Source organism: Vigna unguiculata, chromosome 5 (assembly GCF_004118075.2).
Source record: "Vigna unguiculata cultivar IT97K-499-35 chromosome 5, ASM411807v1, whole genome shotgun sequence".
Taxonomy (NCBI): domain Eukaryota; kingdom Viridiplantae; phylum Streptophyta; class Magnoliopsida; order Fabales; family Fabaceae; genus Vigna; species Vigna unguiculata.
In genome coordinates, this window is record NC_040283.1 from 10,988,099 (window position 1) to 11,014,039 (window position 25,941).

Genomic DNA, 25,941 nt, shown 5'->3' on the forward strand with positions numbered 1-25,941 from the left:
AAGTTCTCACCAATAACCCAAAAAACTAGGTTTTATACGAGCAAAATACACCATTTGATATCAATTGAATCAAATTTACTCATTCTTAAAACAAAATCATCTTCGGTTCACAATTTCACAAAACAACATTCCATAATTATTAATATGATTCACATTCTCAACCAACAAATTCATTTCATACATCGAATCCAATTAACCCGATGCACAATTAAACCACAATTTCATATGAAGGCACTGTCAATTTAAATATCTAACTTTCCTTTCCCCTATACTTTAACTCTTCACCAACAAAATTTACTATATCAAAGAATCATACTCATCAATAAAAAAAAACACATTACATGTTAAATTAAATTTATCGTAGCAGCAAATTCATCAATTGATTCATTCATCAATCTCAACAAAAGCTTTTTAAATATCTAACTCTCATTACCTTGGTTAAACAACCCTTTAACTCACAGTTGCTCCTTAGAGTTCTATATAATGTTAGGAAGTAAGCTTTAAACCTAATTCAATATCACAAAACCAACTTCTAAGGTAAGAATTGTATCCATTTATATATTGTGAATTAACTTTATCTCTACTCGATATGAAACTTTGAACAACTTTGAACTATTTTAAGTTACATTCATGGACCTTAAAACTACGTGTGTCTAAAAAATACTAAACTACTTTGTTTGAGATTCTAATCGGTCAGAAGTATAGACCTCACCACCATGAATTTATTGGTGGTCTTTGATCATCAAACAAATAAAAAAAAAAAAAACTCATAAAGATAAAGAGAAAGAGAAAAAATGTTTAGAAAGTGTTTTAGAAAGATGGTGATTCTTATAAAATAAAACTTGATTAATATAAATATCTATTTAGAGGGACTTTTATTAATAAAACAATCTAGTGTCATTTTTTAAAGATCACTACTACCCTTGGTTATTTTCTCATAATAAAATAAATTAATTGTACTATAATTAAAATTTATGATAGTTAAAAATTATTAAACATAAAAACTATGTTTCAAATTTGATAAATTGATGTATTTTCTTTTAGTTATAGGATAATTATTGAGACATGTCTATTTAAGGGATGGAGAGAAAGTAGTTGATGCAATGCAATGAAGAGAGAAATGAAGAGTGGTGTGAGATTGTGTTTCCTCATTTTCCTTTTATTGGAAGCTCTGTGCTCTGAAGGATGTAGGAAGGAAGAAAGAGAAGCTCTTTTGGGCTTACGTTCCCATTTCGACAATGCCAATTGGAATGTCCATACGGATTGCTGTGAATGGGAAGGAGTGCACTGCAACTCCTCCACACGAAGAGTGACGCAACTCTATCTTTCTTATGGCTGGTGGAAGTCAACAGAACAATATATAAATTACTCTGATTTTTCTGTCTTCAAAGATTTGAAGGAACTCCACTTGGAGGATAGTAATATAGTTGGTTGTGAGGGAAATGGAGGTATTATTCAATAAAACTTCATTGGTCTTTGCTTACTCAAAACTACGAATCTGTGTATATGTTTTATGGAATACTCATTATTTCAACTTCATTTTCCAGAGTTGCCAAATCTGGAGCTCCTTGACATGATTCATAACAATTTGGACACTGCTGCCGGCATTCTATCCTGTTTGGATGGCCTTCCATCTCTTAAGTCTCTTTATTTAAGATATAACAGCTTCAATACATCTTCATTAACCCACGGTGAGATTAGCTATTTTATTTATTTTAAGAAATCACAACAATAATATTTCTTATTAGCATGAAGGTCTTCTAATTTTCTTATACTATACTTTTTTTCACATTGTTGGCTTCTTTCACAACTTTTGGTTTTAATGAATACATGATGTGCATATATATAAGCTTTTGAAAGAGTGTCACCAAAACTGCGTAGTAATCTAGAGGTCATTGACTTAAGTTGGAACTATTTGACCAATGACATCTTGCCATCCCTGGAGGGATTCACATCTTTAAAGGAACTCCATTTGTCTTATAATCAATTGGACTCGGATCTTAACATTGAAGGTATAGTGTGTAACTTTTCCATTTCATTAATAAAGTTGAGTAGTTGTTAATTAATGGAGGATATATTCTTTGCAGCTTTATGCTCATCATTCAAGAATCTTGAGGTCCTTGACCTCTCCTGGAACAACTCCAACAACCATACTGATATTGGCTCTGCTCTTAGTGGACTCTCATCCCTCAACTCTTTATATTTAATAAACAGTCAATTGAGTTGGAAATCAATTTATAGTACGCGCCATATATATACTTTCCACATTACAAATCTTTATCACTTGTTTTCATTATAAAATATATTCAACTCTATATAATCGAAATATGTATTGTTAGATATTTCAAAATTGAGTTCTCTGGAAGTCCTTCACTTAGACGAGAACGATTTGAACAAGTCTGGTAGTATTTTGAGGCCTTTGAAAGGTTAGTTGTGATTAATATTTTATAGTATTTTATTTAAAGCAAATATCACTCCATTTCAACATATGCATATATGCATCTCCTTATTCTTAATTAGTGAGTACTGATAAGTTGATGTTTTCAATTTTGTTTTTATCAGAGAATGAAACATTTAAATGGCCAACCAATTTACAAGAGCTACACCTCCAGAATAATAGATTGACCAACAGATTTCTTTCATCTCTGAGGGACCTTTCACATCTCCAATATCTTGATTTAAGCTACAATTACTTAGAAGGATCCCTAAATATAAGCGGTCGGTATTATATTTGTTTATTTTATTACAACATTCAAAAAATATTTTCAGATAATCTGACTCTTTTTCCATATGCAGTTCCTTATTCATGGTGAGTACTGATAAGTTGATTCTTACAAATTTGTTTTTACCGGAGAATGACACATTTATATGGCCAACCAATTTACAACACCTAGACCTGACTTCAAACAGATTGAGCAACAGATTTGTTTCATCTCTGAGGGGTCTTTCACATCTCAAGTTTCTTGATTTAAGCGGCAATCAATCAGAAGGAGCACTAGATATAAGCGGTCAGTATTTTTATCCATTACTTTATTATAATTAGAGTCGTCAAAACGGGTAATCCGATCCAATCCAATTCAATTTATCACGGGTTGATGATTTAGTGAGCAACCCAACCTGTCTCACTTTTTAGTGAGCCAAAGAAATTCGAACCCAGCCCAGCCCACCACAGATTAATGGGTTAAACGGGTTGACTCACGGGTTCACTTAATTAAAAAAAAAATACAATTTTTTATTTTTTTTCAGTCAAAACTAAATTATATTTCTAATTAAAATTTAAATAAACTTTAATACAATCAAAATACAAAAAAAAATACAAGTTATATATGTGTTGGCTAAAGATAACAACCTAACATGACCCAAATGTAAAGTCCAACTTAATAAAAAAACAAAACAATTGTGTGACCTTTTTATCTGCAGGTTGGCTCACCACGGGTTCAATCCACATGAGTCGGGTTCTATCTGAGTCGGGTCAAAAATCAATCTATATTGAAATTTGTAACAAAATTTCAACCCAACCCGACTCGCAGGTTCCAACCCATTTTGACAGCTCTAATTACAACATTCAAAAAAATACTTTCATATATAAGCGGTCAGATATTTTTAATATATTATTATTTTGAAATATAACATTTTATTTATTAATATTTTATAAAGCTTTTATTTTAATTTAAAATTTATTGTATGTGTGATTTATATTTTAAAGATTAATTTTATATCAAATTATTTTAAAATTATTTCATAAACTATTTTTTAAATATATAGAACAAAATGTATCTATTAAATTAATCAAATGGACAACAATTTTTGCTTATTTTCTATTATTTTAAACTCTTTTTTCTTCAATTCAATCAATCTTAATTTTCATTCTCTTAATAAAAATTATAGAAAAGAAACTCAATGTTACATGAATTTAAACTAATAAATAAATTTATAAAACATTCTTTTCCACAAATGTGTTGTTTGACAATTTTTTTTTCTTTTTCAAATACTTATGTAAAAACATTAAAACTCTTTTGTGTGACATTGTACATATTGAAAATGATTTCTTTGTCAACTTTTATATCCATTATCTATAAGTCCACCTTTAACTCCGTCTTATGATAAAAAACAAATTGTGGTAAGGAGAAAAAGAATTATAAAAAGAATTAAAAAAAAAAAACTTATACTAAGGAGAGAGACGTTTTACATTCATTTATAAAATGAAATTGATATTTATTTTGAAATAAGAAGGAAATATAATTTTAATTCATAATTTAATACTAAAAATATATTTACCAAAAAAAAATCTTATTTATTATCTTCTTTTTTCGTAAATAAAAATGCTTTTGAATGTGAAGAAAATAAGTCATTTGAGAAATAAGAGAAAACATGAAACTAAATATCGTCATAAAATTAATCAAACACCTTGATTTAAGAGTCATTCAAACAAAAGAATTGCTAGATCGTATTTTTATGGATTATTTTAGTACTTCATGTCAATTTGTTTTTCACTATATTGTTACATTTTTTTACATAAGATATATTTTTTATTTATTTTGCATAATTAAAAAAAATTTATATTGTAGTTTATTCAGCTAAAAATTATTCATTTTAATCCTTACAAATATTATTTTAATAAATTAATTTAAATAAATATTTTTAATGTTAAATATAAAATACAAGCTAAGTCTCCTAAAACAAATATAATTAGATAAGTAATTTTAACCATCCAATTTAGTGAATAAAATTGATTCTAAAAGATAAAAAAAAAAAGTAAGTGTTAAATTAATTCTGAAAAAAGTGCTAAATAAAAGAAGTGAAATAAAAGTTTCTTCAAATATTAAAGAAAAATAAAATAAAAGTTAAAATCGTTTTAAAAAATAAAAAATATTCAAAAATAATTTTCATTCCTTTACTTTGTGTCAAAAATACCAAAAAATATTAAGATTTTTTAAGAATTAAAAATCAAGATTATTTTCAAATAGTTTTTCATTTAAGAATAATTTGATCTTTTTTTAATTGGGATTGAAAATATGGAGGAGTGAACTTATTCATTGTCGAATTCATTTTCAAAAAATAAAAAAGTTTTCGGATGATTTTCTAAATAGTTTTTTTTTTCGACTAGAACTATGCAAATCCTTATTTTCTAAAAGATAATTTTGTCTATTTGTATAACATTTCCTCTCTTTGTTTTCCGGAAAGATAAATGTTTAAAAAAAATACATCTTTTATTATATATTCACCATTATAGATGTAATTGAGTATTAATATCTATGTTTTTTTAATATACATTTCTAAATCATAGTCCAGTCACGATTGTAGCCATGACATGTCACGATTATAGTCACGATAAGTAATAAATTAACACTACAAGAAAATTCTTAAATGACTGACAATTTTATAAAATTGTTACATTTGTAACCGAATAAGTGATCAAACTAGTTTAAAATCATAATATTTTTTTTGTCGTTAGCAATAAAAAAAAAGTCGCTATATTTTTAATACTAGCCACCGAATTAGCTACGGAATTTTGTGACTAAATTGGTCTCCAAAAGTTAAACGCGACCAATTCTTTTAGCGACCAATTAACAATTATAATTTTGGTGGCTATTTAGCGACCAAATATATATTTGGTCGTTAAATGGTTTGTGATTAGGGTTTTCGCCACTAATTCTCTTTAGTCTCTATTTCGATCGCTAAATGATTTGTGACCGATTTTTGGTCATTTAGCGATCAAAATGGGTGGTCACTAAAACACGTTTTTTTTTGTAGTGTTAGTAACAAACTTTAGTGACCAATTTAGATTCTAATTTATAAACTAAAAATTATTGGTAACTAAAATAATATCTAAATTGATTATTATTGAATTAGTATTTAAATTGGTCACTAATATTAGTTACCAAAGTTTTGGCTACCAACGAAATTAGTAGATGTTAGAGACTAATTCCTTTGATAGCCACAAAACTTTATTAGTTAATATTAGTGACCAATTCACTATAGTGGCCACTTCAGAATCCAATTTAGTTATTAGTAGCTTTTAGTTTATAAATCGGTACCTAAATTGGATTAATTACATTTTGTCACTAAAACTAATCATTATTTAAAATTTTTCGTGTAATGTAATTATTTAAAAAAAATGTAATATACAATGATATTTTAATTTAAATAATTAACACTTATAAGTTAAATTTTAATTATTAATTACAGTACATTTATTTAATATATATATATATATATATATATATATATATATATATATATATATATATAAAATTGTTTAGTTATTTGATACAATGAACATTTGTGTAAATCCGCACTCATTTAAGTCTGTATCTTGCCTAAATCTGCATTTGACAAGAGAAAATTTTTAGATTAATAATTTTGTGATTATATTTTCAGAAAAAATCATGTAAAGTGATGTGACTTTATATCTTGTCGCATTTTATATATATATATATATATATATATATATATTATAAATAGATAGAAAAAGAAGTTATATGAATAAAATAAAATAGTAAGTTTCTCTTGCAACATATCTATTATATCTATCATATATCTTATATCTTTCATATTTTTACAATCTTTAAAAAAATTCAAAATTATAATATTTCTTTATGTAATTATATGATACCTATTATTTCATATTATAATATAACTCTTAAAATTTCATAAGTCCGTATTTCAATTAAGTTTAAGTCCACATCAAATTCTCAAGATAAAATATAGACTTAAACGAATATTTAATTCCGTAAATTTCTCTTACGCGTGTTTTTTATTTGTCTTGGTAACTAGTTTTCAATATGCAAAAGTAAAAGCCACAATATCTACGTATTGGATTTTGGGTCTTATTTTGAGATAATTGTGGACAAAGACACGTGCGCATAAGTTGATTTAGTTTAACTAATAAAGATTAGGGATAAATATTTTTTTAAGTAGAAATAGTCTTTTAACTCAATTTGAGTTGTTTATTGTTTGGTATGTTTTCCTCATTTTAACGTTAACTAAAATGTGTTTGATACAAAAAAAATAAATTTGATATAATTGAGTTAAAAGAATTATTTCAATTATTTTTTAAATTTTAGGATTAAAATGTGTTAAAATTTCTATAAATGATAAATTACAATTTTAAACTAAAATTTAGAGACTAGAAACATATTTAATTTTAAAAAATTATATACAAATATAAAAAAAGATGAGATGCTAAAGAGATAATCGAGCTAAGATCATATTTTTACGTAACATGTATTAATATTAGGGTCTAATATATTTTTAGTATTAATAAAACAGAATTAATTTGGTTGAGGTGAATAAATATGTGAGCAAATTTTTATATCTTTATTTTAGTCTTTAAAACCGTTTTTAGTGTGTACAAAAACTATAAAGTTATTATTTTATGTAAGAGTGGCTTAATTTATTTTAATCTATGATGTATATGATGTATATGTTTGAAAATATTAAATAAATAATACTATTAATAATAAAAATATGAAATAATGAAATAATAATTATTAGAGCAACAATAACCTTGAAACATATATCTAATGGGTTGAGCAGACATTATTCAATGCAGCAAAGATATTTGAACTTTATAAATACCAATATCTTAAAAATAATATAGAAAAGAATACAAACACTTATAAGAGCTCTAACGTTTGTAGGTGTGTTTATTTTTATACAAATAAGGGGTATTTATAGGTACTAGAGAGAGACTTAAGAATCGATTATAATAAGTCTGATTAAATAAAATATTAATTCATACTAAAAAATATAATTGTTAACCATAAATAACATTTACCTATGAAATTAAAAGTTGATGAAAACATGAGTAGCAGTAGGATAATCTTTTAATCAATTATTTTTTAAATTATATTAAATATTTTTAACAACATCGATACTTCATTTTGTGTTATGATTGTGTTCGGTACATATTTGTATTCTACACTTTATGATACTTTACCGACACTTACCATTGAAGTATCTAATATGTAAATCAATAATGTTTTTACGATGACAATGACTTATGAATTTTTATGTTGAAAATATTTAATATATTTGATTTTAATTTGAATTCACACAAGAATAATCATATATTTCTCATGTTTTTAAAATATTTTTATATTTTTCATTATACATATATCACGTGTCGTGTTCTATTATTTTTTAAATTAATGTATCGACATACCATATACCTATATCTTATACATATATCATATTTGTGTATCATAGATTTTAATAGAAAGAACTATTGATGCTAGAGAAAATTGTGGAAACTAAAAGTTGTAGTAAAATCTATGAGAAACTAAAAAAATATGCTATTTAAAAGAACACGTGATTCCTTTAGTATTAATTTTAAATTATTTTATGATTTATTCTAGATTTAATCTATTAACTAAATTTCATATGATTTTATGTTTTTGAAATGTGTAATATCTCCATACTTTAATCCTTTTACATTCTTAAAACATCTAATAAAATAATAATATTTTTATTTTCATTATTTATTTATCTTATATTATTTTATATTTTAAAATAGAAAAATGTAATGTTGTTAGGATTTTATGAGGTAATTAGGAATATCCTTATTTCTTACCCATCACCAATTTGCACGCTACGTATCTATCAATTTAATCGAAAACACATTTTTCTATTTATGATTTATGAGAAGTATTACTACTCTATGAAAATAAATTATGGATGGTTTTATCTTTTTCTTATTGATTTTGTTTTCCTATAAATAGTTATTATGTTTATGCGTAAAAAAAAAGTTATCGATAAATTTTTCTTACTGATAATTTTATTTCCGATAATCCATTCTGTTAAATTCTTGCGTTGTCAATGTGTAAAAATTAATACAATTATAAACTGAGAAATAATCATTTATCTAATTTTTAAGAAATTTTATTATAGCGATAAAAAAATAAGTTATACTTAAATATATTATCTATCCCTTTAATTTGCTTTTTGGTTCCTAAATATTCTTCTGTCATGTTAAATTTACTATTTAAATTTGATCTCTTTTAAATTTACTATTTAAAAGATACCAAAACCAAAATAATAATTTTTATATTACACATGTTTCAAAATAATAAAATGAACATATCTTAAGAATCATTTACGAATTTATAAAAAAATTAAACTAGATTAGACTAAGTTAGATAAAAGAACTAAAAGTGAATATCAGCAATTAAGGAGGACAAAATTTGAACATTAATTAGACTGACTTATTATAAAAAGTGTTGAGAAGGTTTATAGGAAAATTTATTGACAGATACCATCACTCTTCTACTTTGTCATGTATCTCTTGCAGGATTATCCACTTTCACCAGTCTGAAGAATCTCGATCTAAGTGCAAATCAAATCAACAATTTTGTTGTCCACGGAGGTATTTAAGAACATTAAATTTAAAGCACTTAGTTAATGATTTACCTATGAAAGAGACATGATTACTTAGCCAAAGTTCATATATATTTGCATATTTATAGTTAATTCACCTTACATCTTGCAGGCTTACAAAGTACAAGCACATTGGAGGTCCTTACTTTAGATTACAATGTGATAGATGGAAAGAAGCTAAGGGAGTCTCTGCCAACTTTATCATCAATTAAGATGCTTTCTATGAGTTATAATAAATTTAAAGGAGCAATTGTTGCTCGAGGTACTACCCATTACTTCTCAACTTTTCTTGGTAAATTAATTTCCTTTCTGCTACATTAAGCTTCGTATCATTTTTCGTTTTGTGCAGATTTTCAGGATTTAAAAAACCTAGAACGTTTGATATTGGATGGAAGTTCTAACCTGGAAAATGATTTTTTTCAAAGTATTGGAGATTTGACTTCTTTGAAAGTTTTGTCTCTTTCGGAATGTGACATAAATGCCACACTTCCTGCAGCTGGTAACGTTCTGATTAAATAACCTTTTATGTTGCTCAATACAACTTTTTCTTTTACGTTTGTTAAAATATTTATATGTTTTCATTGTGTTGCCTAAATAACGAATTTGATTCTCAAAATTTCAATTCAGATTGGTTTATGCTGAACAAGCTAGAAGAGTTAGATCTATCCGAGAATCACTTTGAAGGATTACTTCCCTCGTCTTTTGTAAACATGACATCTCTTCGAACACTGGAATTATCTGATAATTACTTTCTCGGAAATTTTGCTTCTAACATTGCAAGTCTTACTTCACTTGAATATTTTGATTTCCAAGGAAACCAATTTGAGGTGCCTATTTCTTTTACACCATTTGCCAATAATTCAAATCTTAAGTTCATTTATGGTGATGGCAACAAAGTCATTATGGACTCACAATCCCGTTTGCAAATCTGGATTCCAAAATTTCAATTACAAGTAATTAGTTTATCTTCAACCACAGAGACAAATTCTATTCCTTTCCCCAATTTTCTTCTTTACCAATATAACATAACTATTTTGGATTTTAGCAGTTTGAGGTTGGAAGGAGAATTTCCTTCCTGGTTGTTGGAAAATAACACACAATTAACCGACATTATTCTGAGAAATTACTCTTTCAATAATTTTAAGTTACCATCGCGTCCTCTTCTCAAGATAAGGAATATTGATGTGTCTGACAATATCATAACTGGTGAGATATTTGGCAGCAACATCAGTTCAATCTTTCCATATTTGCAAATTTTGGACATGTCTATAAATGACATCCAAGGTTCAATTCCTCGTGACTTCGGCCAAATGCACTTATTGCATACGTTGGATCTTTCATACAATAATTTGTCAAGAGAAATACCAAAGAACATATCTGGCGACGAGCTCAAAATTTTGAAACTTTCAAATAATAAGCTACATGGATCCGTGTTTCCTACTTTATCGACTTTGAAGAACTTGGAAGAGTTGTGTCTGGACAAAAATAGTCTTTCAGGAAGTATAAATAGCTTTTCTGCGGAATCATTGATAGCATTGGATCTAAGCAATAATCATTTAATGGGAAAGTTACCAAGTGTGCTTGGAAATTTGTCAAATTTTGAAAGTGCTTTCATTGTCAAACAATCATCTGGGAGGATCTATTTCAACAAGATTTGTGGAACTGGAAGCTCTGAGATATCTGGACATCTCAGGAAATAATTTCTCTGGATTTTTACCGTCTTTTGCTAATTCTTCTGTGAAATTCATCCACATGAGCAATAATAAGTTTACTGGCTTGTCCAAATCTACATTCAGCAAATCTTCGTTGGTGATTCTTGACCTTAGTTACAATAGAATAACCAGTAAAATTCAAGACATGATATTGGACCTTCAAAATTCATCATTGAACATTCTCATATTGAAAGGTAATAACTTTTCAGGACATATACCACAACATGTATGCCAGTTGAAAGAACTATTTATACTAGACCTTTCATCTAATAATCTTTCTGGGTTGTTACCCAGTTGCTTCGGTAAAATGCCTTTTGAGGACCAGAACATTGATGCATTAAATCTTCATGGTGATTTTAATTCTTATGATGGTTTTCCCAGACCAGGAGAGTGGATATTTCCATATGCAGAAGAAAAGGTGAACTTCACTACAAAGAAAACATCCTACACCTACAAAGGGAATATCCTTGGTAATATGTCTGCAATTGATTTATCCAATAACAAATTAAATGGGAATATTCCATCTGAATTTGGAAACTTAACAAGAATTAGAGCATTGAACTTGTCGTACAATGATTTTATTGGACAAATTCCTGCTTCATTTTCCAATTTGGTACAAATAGAGAGTTTGGATCTTTCTTTTAACAAATTAAGTGGTCAAATTCCTCCTCAACTAAATAGGTTACACTTTATTGCCATCTTTAGTGTAGCACATAATAACTTAAGTGGTGAAACACCAGAAAGGAAAGGCCAGTTTATTACATTTGATGAAAGCAGTTATGAAGATAATCCTTTTCTTTGTGGACCGCCATTGCCAAAAGGTTGCAATCTTTATATACAACCACATGCTATTTCACCAAATAGATCTCACACTGATGGGGGCAATGGCGGTTTCGTTGATATGTTTGTTTTCTGGTTAAGTTTTGGTGTGTCTTGCACATCGACATTTTTGGTAATTGTTGCAACTCTCTATATTAATCCTTACTGGAGACGAAGATGGTTCTATAATATAGAATTGGTGTGTACAAATGGTTACTACTTTATTGAGGACAAGATTTTGCTCAAGTTTTCAAATCATGGAAGTACATAACATGTCACCTTGTATGCATGTCTGAAATACCCCTGTTTTATGTTTGCATTAAATAGCCTTCATATATGTTGTTTAATAATGATATACAAGGTATATATTTCTAGATACAGTTGGTAAGTATTCATATTTCATGTCTTATTGATAGCTGTTTAAAAATAAGTGAATTTTTGGTCTCGTTTTCACATGGCAGGTGTTCATTGCTCTTTTTTTGTTATCATCCACCCATTTTCATTACTCTAATTAAGCAAGGCTCTTGATTCGAAATAGAGATTAAGCAGAATGCATCATCTTCATGACGTTTCTTTACAAGATTTTTTTTATATTTTCCACTCTACTCCATGGTGAATCCCTCACTGATTCAATGTTACTCTATCACAATTCCGTTTAATATCAAATTCTTAGAAGGTATTGTACGTTTGCAAGAACTAGGATTTGATAATAGTAGACCTCTTAGTAACATGAAATTATATAGTTTTGCATCGTATTTTTCACAAAATAAAATATGGAACGTTACATTATTTTTTTTAAGAATAATAAAATAGTTGATTGCATAACTATTAATTTTTTGACTAGTCTAGATTTAAAGGTAATATTAAGAATTATTCTAACTTTTATACTATTAGACTTAAATAGAAGGAAACCAAATTTAACAATATGAATTTAAAAAATAAAACTAAGCATTATCATATTTTGTGTATTTTTGAAATAGATAAAGTTAAATTGATAGAAATGTATAATAACATAATATTAGTGGAGTTAATCTTCACCACTTTACTTTTTAGTTTCAATAAGTTCATTAAATTATTTTTCCCTAATTTCACCAAGTTCATTAAATAATTTTTTCTCTTTTTTGTTCTCATTGCATGAATAGTCATATTCAAATAGCCAAGTAGAATGTATATATTATTGAATCATATTTTTTGTCAACTTAATAGGATCTACTTACATTAAATTCAAGAAATTAAAGATTATTAAGAAAAAAGTAATTCTCTATGTCGAGACAAATTGACGGTCTTATCTTTAGTTAAGAATTTAAAAATATTTTTTTTCAATCTATTACAACTTTAACCGATCAAACTACAATAGTTAATAATTATCTAGAGAAAACATAAAAAGAAAAGGATTATATAAATAAACATTAGCTTCATCCGCATTTTGATATTGAGAGTTTGATATGACGAACTTATGAAATTTTTAAAGTCATATCACAATATAAAATATTAGGGATCATATAATTATAATATGAGATATTATGAGCGTTAAAAATTTGTAAAAATCATAAAAATATGAGATATATAAGATATATGTTAAAAAAAGAATTTGATATTTTATATTATTTATATATTTTCTTTCTCTATCTATATAACAAAATGTAACAGAATATAAAGTAAAATAACTTTAAATAATTTTGTCAAAAAATAAAATCACAAATTATTGATCGAAGATTTTTTTCTTTCTAAATACATATTTTGGCTGAATGCACTTTATAATAAAAGGCACTTCATATTTGAGATTTTTTCATCATACAAATGATCCACTGAACTAGAGTTTTGACTCACTACGCCTGCAAGCATTTGTTTCATGCTTTTTGCCTTTGTTGGGTGAGACATCTCTCTTTCGACTAAAAGTTACTCTAATTAAGCAAGGCTCTTGATTCGAAACATAGATTAAGCAGAATGCAACATCTTCATGACGTTTCTTTACAACATTTTTTTTATATTTATTTTTTGTTTATGATGGTGATGTTATCTTAAAAATATATCTCCAGAAAAAAAATGTATTGTTTCTAGCACATACTAGTGTCTACATTTTCGCTTACATATATGTATTTGCATATATTCGATCAATTCTCATGCAGAGAGAGAAACTAGAATATTGTATCAACATACCGTAACTAAAGAAATAATGTAGGTAGGTTTCATTTGGAATATATGGAATCAAATAATATGGGTATGGATGAGGAGAAAAAATATAAAAGCATCCTTCTCGTACTCAAATTGATATTTATATTTTGTTAATTGCATTAATACTTTGCAAAAAGATGCATATACATGTTATGGCGTATAAATCACTACGAGATACTCAGATTGATATTTATATTTTGTTCATTGCTTTAAAACTTTGGAAAAAGATGCATATACATGTTATGACATATAAATTATTACTAGAAATTTTTATATTACATCATTTTTCTTTCAAATTTATTAAAAAAATTTACAAGAAAATACTTTTTTCTGTCATTTTTCTAAGAATTTTAATTGACAAATAATTCCTTCGTGAATAATCATTTTCTACAAAATTATAAAATTTGTAAGTATTTTCTACAAAATTTATTGCGAAAAGTGTTTTATACAAAATATTTTACAAGAAAATTAGTAGCAATTTTTTGCAATTTTTTTTCTTAACAAAATTTGTAAGTATTACCTAAAAAAAATTTCAAAACAAAATTGGTAAAAAATATTAATGTTTTTAGTAGTGTATGTAGCTAACAGATATCAGACAATATAGTTTAGAAAATCTTTTTGCATGGAAACAAATTGCAACAAGAGATTGACCATGTGAAAAATATGTTAAACCCTTTTATTTTAAATCCTTTTAAACAAAGCATACCAATCTTAAAGTGGGAATACAAAACCACACGAATTCTGCCCCTATGCAACAAATGCACAATCCCAAGAGTTAGACTAAAACAAGAGTGATGACGTGAAGACATCGGTGACATTAAATGGACCAACAATATAGCATTGGATATAAAGTAAGCATATACAGACAAGACCCATTGAATATTATTCACTATAAATCAATTGTTATATTTTGGAGTCTCTCTTTTTATTGAAGTCTCGGATAGGCTATCAAATACTTGTTCCAAATTATTTGAACGTTTGTATATGTAATATCAGTCCTATTATCGAGATTGGAAACTAGGGAGGACACAATAATAGAGGACACAATAATAGGCTGCAGAAATGAATTCTGGAAATAATATTAATATATTGGGATAAAGGGTTTCATAAACAATATACATTAATTGTGTATAAGGGTGGGAGTACCCACCAATTTAAATACATATGTATGGTTAAATCAGGTCATTCATTTCCATTTTTATTAAGAAATCTCAAATCGATTTTCTTTTTTTTTATCTGTCTTAATTTGATTTTATTTTGAAAAACTGGATACAGTAAGGTTCTTTTCGTTAATATTGAATTAACGATGTTAAAAAAGTGTATGTGTCGTATCATTATTTTTTTAACTTTTTATTTATTTATTTTTAATTTAAAAAAAATTAAAATAAAATTTTGTGATGTGTCAAAACTGATGTTATATCACTAGACAGTGACATTGGTAGTGTAACATGACCATCGCAGTGGTGTCATATTGTAATATTTTTACTTTGGACATGACAAAAAAAAACATGTTTACATTGCTCAAACCTTCTTTTACAATGTAACTGTATCGTCATTAAACTCGATTTCAAATTTCTGTGTTTTCTGGTGGTGGAAAAGTTTGCATTTGGTTGACTCGAGAAACCAAAATAAAAGATCCTTTTGACAACACTTTTATTACTTTAGTAAACACATGTAATTATATATTTGTCTTCATTCTCAAACCAACCACACCTAATTATCACAAACCTAAAACGATGATAGTTCAAGTTAATTATGTCATTGATTGTCTATAATAAGTGAAAATCAGGATTTTTTTCCCCCCCTCAAAACATGCACAATTTAGAGTCAGAAATTAAAGTTACACTAGAATTTTAAGGTGTGTTAAGCATGTCTCTTCTCTTCCTAGGATGAAATTTATAATCATTTATCCATTTATCAGGTAAACTGAAAATCTCTTTCTAACATTATTTGTACCACGAGAGAAATAAAAATGATACATCATCTTCATGATTCTATCTCACTAAAATTATGATTTTGTTTTTTTACCTTGATTCATTTTTTTTTTCCCTTAAAGTCTTGAATCTTAAAATCTATATGCAATGATTTAAAGTAAAATTTAAAAATGAGAAAATGGATAAAAAAAAACTGTTACCATACATTATTACTTGAAAAATAATGAGAAAAATCTACACTATATAAATCACTACTCTTATAATTTCTTCCTTTTTTCTATTTGGCCTTATAATACTTAGTAATGAAACCTTCTAGATAAACTTTATTTTGAACATAACTTCTAATTTGGACAAATCTCAATTGGATACATCAACTAAAATTAAAGAGATTCACCCAATCTTACTTATTTACTAGAAGGAAAAACAAGTGAACCATTATCTGAATAAAGTTGAGAGGAAAAATTACCTCCATTTAACAAGAGTATTTCTGCAATCTTGATTTCCAATCTAAATTTTGTACTTGGATTAATTTTTGTCAAAGAGTGCAAAAAGGCCCCCATAAAATAAAGGATTATAACAAATGTAACATAATTGTAACCACTTATTTTCTTTCAATAATATTCAGACACTTTGAAATATTTGTACAATCTAATCTTTTAATTTGACACTTGCTTTAAAACAATATAAAAAGAATATCTCATTATTTTTAATTTTTTGAAACACAAAATTTTGTAACAAAAAGAAAAATTCCTCGTGTTGTGACTTGAGTGTGTTAAGGCCAACAAATTGGCATATATGTAATATAAGAAATGTTTTTTTTTTCTCTGCCTATAGCTGCTCAAAGAAGATTTTCAGATCACAAAATTGGCATATATATATATATATATATATATATATATATATATATATATATATATATTTTATATATATATATAATTATAAAAAATAATAATACTTTAATTTATTATTTTAATTATTATTAGATCATCACATCATGTCATTAAAAAAATTAAAATAGATAATTTAATAGTAATTGAAATAAAATGTTAAAAATGAATAAATAAATTAAGATATCATTATCACTAAATTAATTTTAAAATATTATCCAAATTACCAACAAAAATTAAAAGATCAAATAATAAAGCACCGAAATTGCTGCAAGACTGCAAACTAATTGTTCAGCAGCAGAACATTTTAAAATTCAGAAATAGAACTACGGAAAATACAATAAAACAAAAACAGAAAATAAATGGACTACAAGTAAATATACGTCACAAAAAGCTTTTGCTTCGAAAATGTATCTTTAAGCTCTGGAGAATACTATTCATAACTCACTTCTCCTCCTTCTCCTTGGTTAAGTGGCTGAGACCCAATGTTAGGGCTGATGTAGAACTCAAAGACGCTTGTAGTATTCGCACACCCTGCAACAACACCATACGCTTACAATAGCTTTGTCAAAAGCTTAAAACCCAATCAAAATATTAAAACATAATTTTAACACGGTGTATCAGACAAAATAACAAATTTAATAATGCATTATATAAAAAAAAGTTAAAAATATATCATATGTAAAATATAAAATTAAAAAAGTGAGAAGTTCAGAGATATATGAGAGTAACATTTCATGGATCAGATGAAAAGCATTACAGGTAGAAACTAAACTATGAATTGGTTAGGACTAGCTAGATTATATACAAAGCATAATATTTATATGTTTGTGCTCTTAATTACCTCCTCCGTGCCAATGCTAACCACTTTCTCCTCTAAGTCATCAACTGAAATACTCATACTTGTCAGCAAAGACATAACAGAAATGGAGGACGACGGCGTCACGACCAAATCATCCGTTACCATATACGTTGTCGGTCCTTTAAGATATCCTTTACCATTGTTACTTGTATCAGACATGGGATCCACAAACTTCAAAGGAACACAACTTTCTAAGGAGGAGTTGACTGTCTTATTTATGGAGGTTAAATAACAAGAAGCAATGCTTCTACTACCATATCTGTGTCCATGAAGATCGTAGCACTTAATGTAACAAAAATAATTGGGGACATAGTTACACCTTAAAGGAAGCAAATTACCCAATTTGAATTGTGGGGCAAGTACAGGATGAACAAAGTTGTACTTTACTCCCTTTGAGATAAAATAATCTTCATTCAGATCAACAACACTCTTGTACAATTCGTCAACACTCCCAACACAACAACACCCTTCCATCAAATGTGCCATTCCTCCTAAAGGAATAGTCAACAAACTAGAAAGAAAGTCTGCAAAATCTTCTTTTCCTTCGGTAAACACTATCTTCCCATTAGATTTTCTCTGCATTATCTTCACTGTGATTTTACCACTACCTTTTGCTTTAAAATCGGAGGGAGCGATTCTTTTCTTTTTGAGTAATCTCTCATTGGGAAGTTTTTCTAAGAACAAATCTGTCAAAACTGTTTTTGAGCACAAACAACATTTCAACAGATCCACTACCTGTAAAAAGGTAAACTCGATACATATAATCATAGCAACCTTAAACGGTTGTTCAATAAACAATCTTTATAAAGTAATATGATATGAAAATTTAAACAAACCTGATTCTTTGTTATATGTACCGACATTACGTTCACAGAGGACATGGTTTTTATTCCACTGCCCTTTAGCACATTAACCATTTCATCCAATGAGTTTGGGATAACTTTCAGATCGTCCGTGATCATGAAACGGACATTACTCTTGATAAAACCATCAAAGACACAAGAGGTTTCAGCAGAAATAGGTTTTCCCAGCAAGGCGCCACATCGGCATTTTTTATTTTTGAAGCTGCTTATAAAGACTGGGCTCTTTTCTGGACAATTGACAAGGTTTTTACATACAAAATACTCCGTTGGTTCTGTGTCGTCAATGTTTATCTTCAAACTCCTGCAATAAGCTTCCATTGAGTTTCTGGGACGCAGCAGCATTTCTCTACACGTATCAGTACAAAGATACCCATCGTCAAGATTCTGTACGCTTTGATAGAGCGTGCTCAGTAATGCAACTTCAGGTGGCTGCACCAATGACTCCTCACGCACAAGTCTTGCAATGGTTCCTAAAGGTAATGTTAAGAAGCTAAACAGAATATCCACAAACTCCTTCCCTGCCTCTGCAATGACAACTTTTTTTTTCCCTTTGATTACCATAAGCTTCAAGGTAAGAGGTTGCTCAGTTCCAACCGCAGCCATTATAGCCGAAAAAATCAAATATCGATTACCTAAGAGGATACAACCTTTTATGCAGATTGCTTGAAAGTATCTATTTTTATTTTCATCGGGTTTTCTAAGCATATTAAGTATTTATATTGAAGACCTAAAGACACTTTGACTGTAATGAGGTAGTATTTTGTGTGGAAATGTTTATTAATTGTAAGAGATTGAAAGAAAAGAAGGAAGCCAAGAGAATTATTACTATGCAAGGATTGGTCGAATCAGGCGGTCAATATATTTTTAACTTTGTCCATGGCCTTTTCGCTTCCTAACATTAAAACCATTTCATTAATAGAGGGAGTGCTTCCATGGAAAGGAAATGGAAGAGTTACAGAGAGAGAGTGGTAGAATATGCAGAGTCGACAAGGAACACAGAATCTGTTTAATAATCTCTTGGGTTTTCAATGAGATGCATGTCGGAATGACATAATATAATACTCTCTCATTTTGTTTAGGTTAATTATTATTGCATTGTTCCAAAAGGGGCGAGTGGGAAAATGCAAAACTCATCATCTTTTCCCATTATTGCATTATTTCTGGATTTTTAGTTCTAGAGTATATTTTGGCTAATCCTCTAAATTCATTCTTGTAAGACATTCCTCAATTATTTTTTATTACCAAAAGAAAAATTATATTAATCAAAACATCATTTTGTCTCGTAATACTTGATTTCTCTACTACACAGTTATTTAAGGAAGAAAACATAGGCATGCTGAAGAATATGTGCCTCTCTTTTTTCGTGTGTAATAATTTATTGTAACTACGTTAATTAAGGCCTTTCACTAGAGATTATTATAAACATTTTGTCATTTGGAATTTCCGAAAATATTGTAAGTGTGGAGGATTAATTTTAAGTAAATTGTTATTTGTTGTTGGCACATTATATATTATTTACAGTAAAATGGTGATGATGTTTTATAAGTTGGAAATGAATGGTGAGTGAGGACTTCACTAATGAGAAAAAATGTTGACATGTGCTGTTTGATTTCTCCGTTGAATACGAACTTTGAAAAAGGTATATATGAATGCGATTGCTGCCATGTGGGTGCTATAAAGGCGAGGAGAAACTATATTATTACCATGTGTTTTACGTAAAAATAATGGGTTTTTTAACCATGGTCAAAGTTTTTAATTCAATATTAATTATATTTTATTATTTTTAAAATATGGTATTTAATACATAATTTTTTAACTGAATATCTCTTATAATTATTTTAATATGCGCAAGTACCAATTGGTTTTTCAAAAATAAACACAAATGCAATTTGTATTTCTATTATATCCAAGAATATATTAATTTTAAGGTTGAAACCCTCATAATTTCTCCGTTTTTGTTTCAAAACTTCAATTGGGTCGTCAAAGATTTTAAGTTGTTCCAATCCAGTTTTTTTTTTTTTTTAAATGTGTAGCAAATAGGTCATTAATATTATGTACTATGAAATGGTGTTTGGTGTGATGAGCTGTGATATTGCACAGAGCACATGTCATTTGTTTTGTAATGACGTGTATAATGTATCCTCTACCCCTTTTGAAGAGATTCATCACTTTGCCCTAAAATGTAAACATTAAGGCTTTGAAAGAACAGGTTTTGTTCCCCGAAAGAAGAGCTTGTCTTTTCCATTCTTCATTGTTGAGCTTAGGTACGTTTCACTCTCATTCCTCTACGTCTTGCACAAGTGGGGAATGCAAAGCAGTGACAAGTCTTCTCATGGTGGTGGAGCAAGAAGTTGGATGTAAAACTCATTTGTATTGTTGTGATAAACTTTACTTGAGTTTCTTGAAAACCCTTTGATAATTACACGGGGTTTTTGAAACCTCTTTTATGTTTGATTTTTAATGAGGTTATTATAACCTTTACTAATAAAATCCAAATAAAATTAATTATTTTTGTAGTGTGTCATTGTTTTATGGAGAGACATGCCAACCAAACAATTTTACCTACGACATATTCTTTATAACATTTTCTTCGATAATAATGTGCAATCCCTATTTAGATTATTTTAAAAGAAAGTAGCATCAATCATGACTTATGTACTATACTAGGCGGATAGGGCTGGTTTTGTTATCCACCCGACCCAACATATAATAGCACAAAATAGAGATATTGGCTAAATACATAAAAACACAATGCATACATAGCGGCTATAGTCGCATGCTTCAAACAACACATGAGTATGGGCCGCTCACTTCAAACTTAGATAATAGGCAAACTTCTGACGTCAACTCACAAACTTTGTTTTTGGGCTTGGACCAGGCCCATACAACCCAAACGGTGGCCCAACACAGTAAAGAAAGGTCTAGCCCATAAAATAGGGTCAACCATAATTATTAACTCTATAAATACATGTGGATCTCAACACTTAAAGGCACAAAAATCATTAATCCACCAATTTGTTACTTGACTTGAGAGAGCTTTTCTTGACTGGATCTTCGGAACCTTTTTCGCAAGTAACCCTCAAAATGTCCAATCCACCTACACTATGATGACATATCCTAGCCGAATACTACAGGAGTATCCATCTTGAAGGTCCGACGATTTTGTAAGATTCAATTTTTGCTCCTTAATATTATGTCATTGTATAGTGCATTTTACTGGTTCTTGTAAACACTTTTATAAATAAATAAATAAATAATTTTAACTTTTTTCTTCTTATTTTTCTCACTTAAAAAATGTGTATAAATAAATTTGTCCAAAAAATATCTTAAATATTGATTGAAATAAAACTAGAACCACGTGAGAAGTTTTTTTTACAAGTACTTTATTCATAATTGCTTCGTAAATTTAATAATTGAAATATATTAACATATTAAAAAAATGTTATTTAGTTATTTAATATGAAATAACAACGTGTATAATTAAGAGTGGCCTATAGTAGAAATCGTTTAAGTCCACATCTTGATTTTGATAGTTTGATGAAGACTTAATTGGGATGCGAACTTATAAAATTTTAAAAGTGATATTGTAATAATATGGACTATTAGGAATCATATAATTACAGTATGAAATATTATGAGTGTTAAGAATTCTCACAATTATAGTATCAAAAATTCAGAAACTAAATTGAACAAACTAAAAAAAATTGGGAGATCAAATAAATAGTTATACCTTTATTTTATTCATATATTTTCTCCCACTCTATACAAGATATAACATAATATAAAGTTAAACGACTTTACATAACTTTTTCTACTGAACAAAATCATAAGATTATTGATCCGAAAATTTTTTATTTTCAAAATAAAGATTTAAAAGAAATCCAGACTTAAATTAACGTGGGTGTAAACTAATGTTTACCGTAATTAATCTAAAAATAAGCTATGAATAGGAGGGTGATGTTTGGCACCGGTAAAGTTAAAAACACCCACTTTATAACTTAGAAAATTAATATTTTAATTAAATACTTTTATTTGTTGATGGCGATTTGGATGGGTGACTAAAAGTTTGAACCATTTGTTACGGCAGATGCCAATATCAAACACGCTTTTGTTAAGTTTAGACCTTCCACATAGTGAAATGACTAAAGAATTTAACAACATTATAAACAATTATGATTTTACTTTTTAATAAACATATATTAGGAAGTGGAGAAGCAAATAAGCCTAACATGGATTGGCTACGGATTTTCTCGGTGGCTGCCATAAATTTTGGTCTCCCGGTTGACCTCAAGTCAAGTCGTCATTTATTTCTGCATGACTTCACAAATAAACAAATACAGTTAACTTTTACATATATTCTAATTTCTGAAATTTTTTTGATGTTCTTATTTGCGATTCATTTCTTTTTTTACTTTCAACTCCTCAAATAGATTTTATTTTATATTCCATTCCTAAGACAAATAGTTCTGTTCTTTATAAAAAAACATGTCAAGTTGTTTCGGACATATTTGTTGATTTTCTATCCTTAAAATAATTTTTCAATTTTCTTTTGATGTTAAATTTTTTTAGCAAATGTTTTTCTTGTATTTCATATCAAAAATATCAATGTAAAATGGTAATTTTTATTTGTAATCGAAAGAAAATTAAACAAAATATATTCTAAGAAAATTTAGAGACAGGACAAATTATATAAATTAATTATTAAAAAAATTTAAATAATTAACGCTTGTAAATCAAATTTTAATAATAAAATAATGAAACATTTAATAATTTTAATTCATCCCATTAAAAGTTTTTACTCAACTTGATATGACTTAAAAATACTTACATATTTAGTTGATAAAATTTAAAACATGATAAATTTCTTAATTAAATGTTGGGGTGAAGCGGTGATTTTATTCAAACCACATTAATTACCTCCACTAGGGTGAGAAAAAAATATGGTTTTATCAAACTGCCCTAATTTTTTGTTCTGTTTTGATTCATTAAAAATTAATTCCCTTATATCTGTTTTTCATTAAAAATCTATTCCTTTAAATCTATTTTCTGGTTTGATATACATTTTAATCTATTTTTCAGATAGGATTTCCATTTTATTTCTATGGATTTTAAAAGTTGGAAAATTCAAATTTCAATCTTAATTGTCAGGCAGCTTTGCTTTCTGTTCTTGTTTTCGAAATGAATGGGCACGTAATATTAAAATAGTGCAATTTGGATTCATGTAAATTCCATTAGTTAAACAAACGGAAGCTTTTCCTCTTTTGCGACTATAACTATGCAGTGATATATATATATTAAGAATTTATATAATATATTATATTTAGTCTTTGACATTTTTAAATTATGATAGTATATTTTTATAATATTATATATATTGTTTAAATTTTTAATAAAAATTAATTTTTATTAAAAGATATGGATGTAGAATTTCAATTTAGATTATTTTATAAAAAAATAATTTGGATTTATAACTTTTGGATGTGGATTTAAAATTTGAATTAGAATTCTTATTAAGTGAACTGTTTTTTTTCGTGAAGAACTTAAATTTGCTTCTGATTTTGTTTTAGCTTGAATTTGGTTTATAGGATTTATATGGATATTATATGATTTTAGTTTTTTTAATGTTAAGAATTTATATAATATATTTTTTTAATCATTAATATTAATATATTATATTTTATAATTTTATAATTTTATAAATTATTTAAATTTTTTATGTATTAAGTATTAGATGAAATAATTATTTTATTTTTAAAATGTAGATTTAAAATTAAAACTATATTTATAAAAGAATTAAGTTTTATTGAAAATGGATTGAATTTCGAATTTGATTTTGGATTAGATTTACAACTTGATCTCAATATTTGATCTAAATTTTAAAAAAGTTTAAACTAGTTTTGTATAAAAAATAAATTTGAATCTAAAATCTTAAATTTGACTCTAGATCGGATCTTTCAAAATCTAATTCATGCTCATTCTTAACCTCCATCTAGTGCTATCTGCGTCCATTTATGTCATTCCAATCTAGATTCATCACCACAACTCTAATAAATTGCGATTTCTTGCTATTTTTCCTTGTAGTATAAATACTATACTCATCGAGTTATTGTTCTCCTCACTACTCTTTTGTTTTTAATAATAAACATTTTAGTAAAAAATAAAATTTATCTTGTAAAATTGTAAAATTTTGTGATTTTATGTAATACTTTCGATTCAAATCTGATCGTGATACAATAAAATCGATAGATTATTGAACAAATATGTAAAAACGGATGGATTGTTATTTTTTCTAAATTATTTTACTCGTCATTTTTGATAAATGGATTAAGTTCAAGTAAAACTTAAATCTAATAAAAAATTAATGCAATTAAAATTCATCATCACCTGTCTTTTTTAAGTGCAACACCTATTCACTCTCTTGAATTAAGGGTGTTTTCCTTTGTATCCTTAACGAGTTTCAATTAAAATAAAACTCGATTAATGTATTTGTAGATTTTGAATAATTTATTGCTATAAAGACTATATTCATAATACAATGAACTAACTAAGTGTTATTAAGCAAACTAATGTTACAAAGTATAAAACTAGTATTTTTGGACTCGAAGTTAGGGATGGCAATAGGGCAGGACAGGGACGGGTTTCACTATCCCACACATATTTCCGTAAAAAAAAATTCATCCTCATCCACATACCCAAATCCAACGGGTATCAAACTTTTGTCTCATCTCCATTTCCACCGGGTAACGGGTGTAATCTCGTACCCATACCCATACTAGTTTTCTTACTACTTTAATATTAATTTTAATTAATTTTTATAAAAAATTACGGTAAAGGAAACATAATATTATTAAATATTCAATATTAAAAGTATGATTGTTTCTTCATATCAAATGCTTTGAAATAAATTATAATTGTTTACATTTTAGATTATAATACCATATAAAATTTGATGAGAACCAAAACATTTATTAAATTTGCAAACATTAATGAAACCTAGTTAATAAATTTTAAGAATATTTTTAAAAAAATATAAAAGGAAAAATTATTTTTAAAAAATATAAAAGGAAAAAATATTTAAATTAAAATATATTTTAAATGTTTGTTTACTTCAATTTTTTAAATTATAATGAATCTATTTTTACACACTAATAAAAGTTATAATACATCACTTGATCAAAATGACGCAAAGAACAAATAATAAACATTATAATAAAATTTTAACATAGATCTTGTATCTTTTGAACCACAATATATTTTGGATGGTGGTAAAAAAATATTCATAGCAATTACATTAAATTTTTATATTGTAGT

The 25,941-nt window shown here is 27.2% G+C and overlaps 1 protein-coding gene and 1 pseudogene across 1 annotated transcript; one reads left to right on the forward strand and one right to left on the reverse strand.

The window, feature by feature from the left end:
* The first annotated feature begins 1,590 nt into the window (after nt 1-1,590).
* LOC114184344 lies at nt 1,591-12,180 on the forward strand (annotated as a pseudogene).
* A 5,169-nt stretch (nt 12,181-17,349) lies between these two features.
* Nucleotides 17,350-19,233, reverse strand: LOC114184345. The gene is made up of 3 exons (XM_028071655.1): nt 18,604-19,233; nt 17,750-18,502; nt 17,350-17,439 (listed from the first exon to the last, which is right to left on the reverse strand). The coding sequence occupies exons 1-3, from the start codon at nt 19,231-19,233 to the stop codon at nt 17,350-17,352; spliced, it is 1,473 nt and encodes a 490-aa protein (XP_027927456.1).
* Nucleotides 19,234-25,941: the final 6,708 nt, after the last annotated feature.

Bases quoted from the DNA above. Each gene is read 5' to 3' on its own strand.
- LOC114184345 (XM_028071655.1), bottom strand. From the start codon at position 19,233: ATGGCTGCGGTTGGAACTGAGCAACCTCTTACCTTGAAGCTTATGGTA. The intron at 18,503-18,603 runs GTTTGTTTAAAT...ACCTTTTTACAG, and splicing joins TACATATAACAAAGAATCAG to GTAGTGGATCTGTTGAAATG. The intron at 17,440-17,749 runs GTAATTAAGAGC...GTGTTGTTGCAG, and splicing joins TTAGCATTGGCACGGAGGAG to GGTGTGCGAATACTACAAGC.